The following is a 9132-nucleotide window of genomic DNA, read 5'->3' as shown; positions in this document are numbered from 1 at the left end:
GGGGCCTATGGGGTGGGACGAAGAGATGAGGCGGCGAAAGACTGGAGGAGAACGAGGGGCGGAGTCAAGAGGGGCTCTACGAAAAGAGAGCTCTAGAGGGAAGGGGTGGGGGCCATGGGGCGGGACAAAAGGATGAAGGGGCAAAAAAAAAAAAAAAAAAACCAAAAACGGGACGAGAGAGACGGAGCCAAAAGGGGGCGTGGCGAGATCGCGGCGCAGGCGTACCAGCTCGGAGCAAGGCCAAGGGGGCAGGACTGTGGGGGCGGGGCAGGGGGGGTGAGGCAGCGAAAGACTGGACGAAGGCGAGAGGCGGGGCGATCCAGGGGCGTGGCGCGCGCTGACGTAGCCGTCGGACACGTCGGCGGCGGCGGCGACCGGAGCCGGATGTGCCAAGATGGCTGCGGCTGCTGCTAGGTACGCGCAAGTTCCCCCTACTGCCGCCGCTGTCTCCGGCTGGGTTTCAGTCCGCGGCGCCTGAGAGGCCAGCCGCAGCTGCGCGGGTGAGGGCCGAGCGTGTGGATCCCGGCGGAGGCCCGTGGGCGGGCGAGGCTGTGGAGGCCGGGTAGGCGCTGTGAGCACCGGGCCTAACCCGGAGTGGCGAGCGCATCTCAAGAGACGCCGCCGGGTCTGGAGAGAACGGCAGTACCGGGTCGCCTGGTGCTGAGACACCGGGAAGGCCACGGGCCGTGTCGCTTTGGTGGGTTGTCCCGGGGGTCCGCTTTTGCCGGGCCCGACGGGAGGCCGGTGCCGGGTCTAGGTTGCTGGTTGGCCACTGGGGAAGGTGTTAGCCTGGCCAGACCGTGACGTCTCAGAAGAAACTTGCAACTTGTTTAAAACGAAGGAAGGGGCAGGAAATTGTCGAGCGTGACTTTTGCTGGTTTCTGAAGATTTTTGATTCTCGTTGGCTCGAAGGCTTCCTCTGCAGAGCTGGTGATGAGACACATTTTCATATGAACCAGAGAGTAGGAGCATTTATTTGTAATCTCTTGGCCGGCAGAGCAGGATGTCGCAAGGGAGGTCGTGGATTGTTTTCTATCAAGTGTACAAGAATGTCGGCATGACTGTGGAGCGTCCAGACACTAAGTCCTGCAGAATCAACTCTGGCTGCTTTGCTGATACACATTTTTAAATGGCTTGTAGAGTGGTCGTGCACAGAGATTTCCTTTCAGATGTGTTAACTCTAGGCATCTTCCATCCTGACTATGGCAGTAGGAAACAGCAGACTCGCAGGTTACTGTCCCTGCGGGTCCTTTTGCAAGTTGCAGCACAGTGCAGCCTCCTTGCACGTTTTCTCCACGTACCCTTTCTTAGGGTCTCATTGCTCGAATCTTGGAGATAAGAAGCAAAGTAGGGATTGGTTCTTCTTCTTGTGGTTACTCCTGGTGGCATGTATCTGAGTGAATCTCCAAATTGCCCTTGAAATTGTTTTTGTGAGGTGCTGTGCAGAGTTTGAAATTCCGTCCTGAATTAGTAACCGTTTCTGAATGTCACTGTGTCCTGTGTCTTCCTCACTTAGTGTATATAGCCCTTCCTCTTCTGTGGATGCCTCCTTCAACATTGAAAGGTTCAGGTTCAGATTCTGAGTTAGAAGAGAAGTGTTTATCGTGTCTATCTGTTAAGTGTATCACTAGCTGTCACCATGGGGGAACTTGTTGACATAGTGGAACTCACTAATGTGGGTGCCTCAGGCTTACAGTTTACAGTTTTAGTCAGTGACAGTGAGAGGAGGGGATGTGTTTTAAATACCTCAGTTACACAGAGTCAGACTTCAAATGTCTTGTGTAAATATTATGTAGATAGGAAGCAGCTGAGCTGCGGAACTGGGTTTATGAATAATGCATCTTTGAAATCAGTAGGTCTCTCTGAAGCAGGTGCTTTTTTGAAAAGTACATAACTGGCTGAACAGAATAAAAGTGTCTATAATTCTGAGTTAAATAATAGGCAGTTCATTATCTTTCTGTTTGTAAGTAAACAAAAGTAAAAGAATAATGGTCCCTGTCTGTGGTAGCACAGGCCTTTAATACCAGCTCTCGGGAGGCAGAGACAGGCAGATCTCTGTGAGTTCGAAGCCAGTCTGGTCTGCAAAATGAGTTCCAGTATAGGCAGAGCTACAAAGAGAAACCCTGTCTCGACACACACCCCCCTTGCCCCATTAATAATGTTCAAGTCATGAGATTGTTCTACCTGAAACAAGCATATTGTGAAAAGCTCTGGGCATGGGAGCTGGGGGTTTTCTTTGTAGATGATAGTGTTAGCTCATAAAACAGCTCTTGGTCTATTACTATTGAGAAAATAACTTCAAGTTTCTACAAACAAGAGTATAAATTTAGGCAATTTAGATTATAGTAGTCACCTATAGGGATTAGGTCCTTTAAAGAAGAATCTGTGGGTAGAATCTTGTTAAAAGTAAATTTAAAAGAAACTTATTCTCTCATTCTGTAGATGTAGAAACTAGTTGCAGAGAGAGATAATTGCCCTCAACTGCTCAGTGTATACCCAACCTATTGATAACCTGATGCATCAACCCTGTACAATGTATTGTATTTTAGTTTAGTTTTTGTTTGTTTTTAATTGTTTGGGGTGTTTGAAATCTTGAGATGAAGGAAGCCTCTGTTGCCTTTTACTCTTGCCAACCAGGTTTTGGGAGGAACATGGAAGAAGTCTTCGTGTCCAGACTGGGTCTAGATCCAGATAAACAGGGATGGAGTAGCAGCTCTCTTCTCCTTTTGGTTCGTGTAAAGGGAAACAGCAATTTTCTTTGCTACTTAAAACAAATTAGAGCCTAACGAACTCCTGCATTGCTTCTAATTGAAGTTCCACTGTAGTCCATGTCATGGTTCTAGTCAGGATAGGGTTCTTTGTTGACATAGGAAGGAGTATATGTGGGCAGTAATGGAACTGAGTTAATAGATTAATAGAACATTTAGATAGGGATTGGCGATCTTTTGTAAATGACTTTACTTAAAATACATCAGTGTTTTGGTTTTTTTTTAATCTTGAGTATCAGAAAGATGTTCAAGGACAAAGTGTACATCTGTGAATTAAACTGACTTTACTTTATTTTTCTGTGGATTAGCTAAACAAACTTTTTCTTGAGGATGGTGCCAGGAAAAAGTTCTGACACAAGGAAAGGGGGTTTCAAGCTGCCATACTTGAGTTGTGCCTTGCTCAAAAACAAAAATCACTAGTGAGGATTTTGCCTCCCTCCCACCCCCGCCCCTTTTTTTGAGGTTTGTTGAGATCTGCCTGTTGGAAACATGAGTCCAGTAAAGCTTCAATAAATTTTCTTGGGATTTTTAGTCTCTGCCTTGTTACAACTTCAGTGGTCAGAAGCAACTTTGTTTCGCTTGTTTGAGAGGACAACCCCAGGCATTTCATTTGGTGCAGTAAACATCCTTAGTAACTTTCTAACTGCGTTTTAGGAAGTATAAACTCTTCTTTTAAAATGAACATTCCCAAAAGCATGGTATGCATGTTTCTTTCTTAGTAGTGGAGTTGGCTCTTTCTGGATGTGGTAGTTGTGGCTTCGAGAAGGGTCAAGGACTAAGGAACATCTGGTAGTGTGTCAGACTAACAATAAGGTAGTTTCTTGTCCCTGAGGATGTGGGGTGGGGATGGAAGAAGTGGAGTCCTTGGTAGTTAAATGATTGAAATCACATTTAGGCTTTTTATTTTCATAGCTTTATTGATTGCATCCAGGACTGGGATCTCTAGGTTTTATATTCCTCTTCTGTTTTCTTTTTTAGCACAAATTAAAGAAAAACTCGACCTGCCTCCTATAAGCAGCATCTCCTTGTGTGAAAGACTCCAGCATGCAGCCACCACCTCAGGCAGTCCCATCTGGTGTGACTGGACCACCCCCAGCTGGGAATCCTCGGAGCATGTTCTGGGCCAACAGCCCTTACAGGAGGCCAGCCAGTATTAATGCACCAGTGGCTCCCATAACACGCCCATTACAGCCAGTAACGGATCCGTTTGCTTTTAATAGACAGACTCATCAAAACGCACCACTAGGCAATTCCTCCAAAAGCAACCTGCCCAGTTTGCCAGGCCCAGCCCCCTCTGCTTTTTCTCAGTGGCCTGGTTTGCCTGTGCCTCCCACAAATGCTGGGGATAGCGCCCCAGGACTTCATGAACCTCTCTCACAGCCCAGAGCAGATACCAGTCCATTTCCCCCTGTGTCTGCCCCTTCTTCACTGCCTGGGCCGGAGATGAACCGGAGTGCTGAAGTTGGTTCCAGCTCAGGACCTGGAGTACAGATGCTGTCACATCCACCTCACTACATTCCAGGAGTGGGTCCTGAGCAGCCTCATGGGGGACATCCGAATGACAGTGGTTCTGGACCCGACCAACCCATGAATAGGCACACCCCATATGATGGTACTGTGGCCCAAGCAGCATCTCCTTTCTTCCCTCAGCCACAGATGCCAGGTCAGTGGGGGCCAGTCCAGGGAGGTCCTCAGCCCTCCTATCAGCATCAGTCACCCTGCCCAGAGGGACCTGTTCAAAACATGGGGCCCCAGGTTACCAACTTGCCCCATTTCTCCTCTCAATCTAGTCTATATCAGGGGCCTAGCCATGAGCCCCATGTTCCACTGATGTCTACTCCAGCATCCTTGGCCAGTGGTGAAGGAAATGAGGTAGTTCACTCATGGAGTAGCTTTCCCCCTAAAAATACTTTTGAACAGAACTCCAGAGTTGGGAATATGTGGGCAAACCCAGAGTTCAGGCAGAATCCAGGAGCAAGTAAAGGGCATGTGCTCGACCCTACCCATGTGACTCCCTTCACTCAGGGAACTAGCCCTGAAAACCAGGCGCACCGTCCCTCAGAGGCTTCAACTAACCATGCCCAGCAAGATGCAGCCTCTGGAGCTCTCTCAATGTTTTTTCAAGGGGAGGAGACAGAAAATGAGGAGAATCTCTCCTCTGAAAAGGCAGGCCTTGATGACAGATTGGACTCGGATGACTTCTCTTCTACCCTCAGATTAGGCCATCAACCACCGCCTGCACATGGACCTGGCAGTGTCTACCAGGCTTTTCCCAAAGGCCCTGGTAGCGAGGCTGCTCAGGAAGGAGATGTACAACCTTATTTTTCTCAGTCTCTGGGCATCCGGCATGACAGACAGACCACTATGACCCCCGCTAGTGATACATGGGGTGATACTTCAGGGGCTGGGACCCACTGTGCTAGTGGGCCACAGTGTGAGAATGTTGAGAACTTAGAATTTGTTCAGAATCAAGAAGTTTTGCCACGTGAGACCCTGAATGTGGATCCCTCTTCCCTGAGTGATCAGTTTCGACATGGGTCCCTTCCTGGGCCAGCTGTCTCCAGGCCTGTTACTGTGGGCCTCCCCAAAGGTGGGGGGCCTAATCTCGAGGCCCCTGACATACCACTGCATCCTACACGACCTGACAGTGTGTCATCCAGCTACAGCAGCCACAGCCACAGAAGTCCTCCAGGATCAGCCAGACCCCAAGAATTGGTAGGCACATTCATTCAGCAAGAAGTTGGAAAACTTGAAGATGATACTTCAGGGAGTTTTTTTAAGCAAATTGATTCTTCTCCTGTTGGAGGTGAGACAGATGAGGTTACTGGGAGCCAAAATTACTGCAGCAGCCTGTCCCAGCCCTCAACCCCAAGCCCTCCAAAACCCACAGGAGTGTTCCAGACAAGTGCAAATAGTTCTTTTGAACCAGTAAAGTCCCACTTGGTTGGAGTGAAACCAGTTGAAGCAGATCGTGCCAACATGGTAGCTGAAGTGAGAGGGACCCAGGACCGCCAGAAGAAGCATAGGGCAGCTTCTGTATCATCTGATGCCACCCCAGGGAACCTAGAACAGCCACCAGATAACATGGAGACACTGTGTGCACCTCAGGCCTGCCCTCTGCCTCTTAGCACCACTGGAGAAGCTGGACACCTGGTTTCGCACACAGCTGGTCCACCCTTGGATGCCGTTCGCCCAGTGCCTGAGAAGAGGCCCTTGACCAGGGCCCAGGGGCCTGTGAAGTGTGAGAGCCCAGCAACAACTCTGTGGGCACAAAATGAGCTACCAGATTTTGGTGGCAATGTCCTTTTAGCCCCTGCTGCCCCTGCACTTTATGTCCCTGTAAAACCAAAACCTTCAGAAGTTATTCATCATCCAGAAAAGGGAATGTCTGGACAACAGTCCCGGAAACCAGGATCCATGCCACCCTTGCAGAACCAAGACCCTCCTGGTGCTTCTGAAAACCTTGAGAACCCTCCCAAGGTGGGAGAAGAGGAGGCCCTTCCATTGCAGGCAAGTTCTGGTTATGCAAGTTTGCTGTCCTCGCCGCCCACTGAATCTTTGCACAATCAACCTGTCCTGATTGCCCAGCCTGATCAAAGCTATAATTTGGCTCAGCCCATTAATTTTTCTGTGTCCTTACTGAATCCTAATGAGAAGAATCAATCCTGGGGAGATCCTGTGGTGGGGGAGAAATCCATAGTGAGCAGCAATCGGGCTCTCAGTGGTGATCCTGAAGAACATGCTGCTTTGTCTGGAGTTCCAACCAGTGCTGTCATTGGCTTATCTTTGCCTAACAATGTCCCTCGAGGTTCTGGGTCTTCAGAAATGATTGCTAGCCAGCCTGCCAGTTTGTTGGTTCAGCGGCTATCCCCTCCAATTGCAAAGAACTCATTTCCTAAAAGTCAGAATCCTAATGCAGAGAAGGGTCCTCCTGAGTTTAATAGCCCTGCTGGAAGTACATGTGTGATGCTAGTGCCACCTGCAAACAGCACCTTGGTACCTAATAGTAATAAGGCAAACCACTCCAGTAATCAGGAAGAAGCTGTTGGTGCCCTAGACTTCACATTAAATAGAACTTTGGAAAATCCTGTGAGAGTATATAGCCCATCTCATTCAGATGGCCCAGCTTCTCGGCAGTCTTTTGCTAATCATCCCAGACAATCTGGGCCTGGACTGCATAACCAGGATCATTTCTACCAGCAGGTAACAAAAGATGCCCAGGACCAGTATAGCCTAGAAAAAGCCCAAAAAGAGCTGGTGCCTCCTCAGCCACAGAATTCTCCCCCAAAAGTGCCCCAAGCAGCGTGTCCAGAGCCTCCAAATCCAGAAAGCCCACCCACACAAGGACAGTCTGAAAGCTTGACCCAGCCACCAGCAAGTGCAGCTCCAGTCAACATGGGCCAGCAGGTGCCGCCTCAGCCACCACAGTCCTCCAGTGCATCGGTTACATCTACCAGCGCCAGCCAGGCAGCTGTGCGGTCAGACCAGCCGTGGCTACACCCACCACCTCCCAATGCTTTTGGTCCAGCACCTCAAGACTTGGCATCTTACTACTATTATAGGCCTCTGTATGATGCCTATCAGTCTCAGTACCCTTCACCATACCCATCAGATCCTGGGACGGCCTCCCTATACTACCAGGTAAGAACAGTAACATTTAACCATCTTTCTCTCCTCATTCTATCCCCTTTTCCTCCTCTTATGCTGTTTTTCTCAAGAGTGGCCCATCTTCAGACCCATGTGGTGCCCCTGAAAAAACGTCTTCCTTGGCCACGAGTGAAGATCTTCTTTCAGAGGGTCCTCAGATGTAGTATGTTGGGTTGCTTGGAATACCAGTGTGGTTTTTGTGTAATCCAACATCTCATTGACAAAAGAGTGGCATTCATGGCTTGCTACAGTTTCAGAGAATTGCTTTCCCCTTTAGGGAAAAGCCTTTGTTAGATTGTATGTTTTATTTTGTTGTTGTTGTTGTGCTTTGAGACGTTGTTTCACTCACTGTCTTGGCCAAGTTAGCTGTGAATTTAAAATCCTTCTGCCTCAGTATGCCTGGCTTTCCCCCCCCCCCTCCCCCTTTGGTTTTTGAAGACAGGGTTTCTCTGTAGCTTTGGAGCATGTCCTGGAACTTGCTCTGTAGACCAGGCTGGCCTCAAACTCACAGAGATCCACCTGCCTCTGCCTCCCAAGTGCTGGGATTAAAGGTGTGCGCCACCATTGCCGGGGCTTATGCCTGGCTTTTGTATGTGGTGATTTTGGTTTTGTTTTTGACATGCCTCCTTTAGTTCTATCTAGTCTCATACGTAACTAAGGATGACCTTGAAATTTTGAAGTCCTTATCCTGCCTCCACCTCCTGAGTGCTGGAATTACCAATGTGTGCCACTACATTCAACTCTTTTATGTTTTTTAAAACATGTTTTTGTATGCATGTGTATGTGTATTTGTATTTGCATGTGGATATACACATACCACATTACACAATAAGATCAGAAGACAACTTTCAGGAGTTAGTTTTCTTCTTCCACTATGTGGGTTCCAGGGATCAAACTCAGGTCAGCCAATTTGCTGGTACCTTTCATATGGTTTTAACAACATAATCAACTGAAACCAACGATGGGAGTAACTTTAGGAGTCTTTTATATCCTTCCTTGAGAATAAAATCGTTGAGGGAAAACGTTAGATTATCCGTGTGCAATAATGAAAAGAGTTTGAGGGATTCTAAACATCTCTGGTACATAGCAGTGACTCTGCAGAATGGGAGCAGATCAGGAGGTTCCTTGAATTCCTTCCTGCCTCCTTCTGCAGTGGGATAAGCCTACAGCTGCTGCTTAGGTTCTGCTTAATCCTGCAGTCATTTAAAATGGTGTTGTCTGTGAACACACTTGATCACTGTTAGCTTTTTATTACCTCTGACTCAGACTCCTCATTACTCAAGGTAGGTGGATTGTGTTACTGAAAGGTGCAAGACCCAAGTCCTCCAGTGTTTGGGGCCAGGTGGTGTTGAATTCTGTGTGTATGGTCTGAGAACAGTTGGCACTGCACTGTACAGGAAGATGGGTCAAAAAGAACTGTAGGAACAGGGTTGTAGCAGCTAAGCCAGAAGCTGCCACTGGCTTATACCTTCTTGTCAGCCTGGTGTGCCATCAGGTATACATGTGTAAACAGTTACATATGTGCCCTAAAGACTACTAAATTCTAGATTCTAGAAGGAGGAGCTGTAACTATTAGTGTATGAGGGAGTTCAGCTTTGTGGCCTGACTTTGGGCTGCAGAGTAGGTGGAACCACAGATAGGTTGCAGGCTCCTTGGGAACCCCAATCTTCACAGCTCTTCTGTGCATCCATGTCCCCTTATTGCTGTGGTCCTCAGT

General features: G+C 48.3%; 1 protein-coding gene across 12 annotated transcripts in view; it reads left to right on the top strand.

Moving 5' to 3' along the window:
- The window catches only part of Sec16a (SEC16 homolog A, endoplasmic reticulum export factor), a 35510-nt gene continuing 26378 nt past the window's right edge, over positions 1-9132 (top strand). For 4 of the 12 annotated variants that reach the window (XM_075985494.1, XM_075985496.1, XM_075985495.1 and 1 more), the window contains exons 1-2: positions 367-500; positions 3747-7409. In XM_075985494.1, the coding sequence (XP_075841609.1) occupies positions 3813-7409 (3597 nt within the window). In that variant the 5' untranslated portion in view covers positions 367-500; positions 3747-3812. Of the gene's footprint in view, positions 501-3746; positions 7410-9132 lie in introns of all 12 variants that reach the window. The other 8 variants (XM_075985498.1, XM_075985497.1, XM_075985503.1 and 5 more) reach the window with 7 other exon arrangements.

This window comes from Microtus pennsylvanicus, chromosome 9, assembly GCF_037038515.1.
Source record: "Microtus pennsylvanicus isolate mMicPen1 chromosome 9, mMicPen1.hap1, whole genome shotgun sequence".
In the NCBI taxonomy this organism is placed as follows: Eukaryota; Metazoa; Chordata; class Mammalia; order Rodentia; family Cricetidae; genus Microtus; species Microtus pennsylvanicus.
Note: the sequence above shows the minus strand (reverse complement) of the source record. Positions and strands in the feature narration are given on the sequence as shown.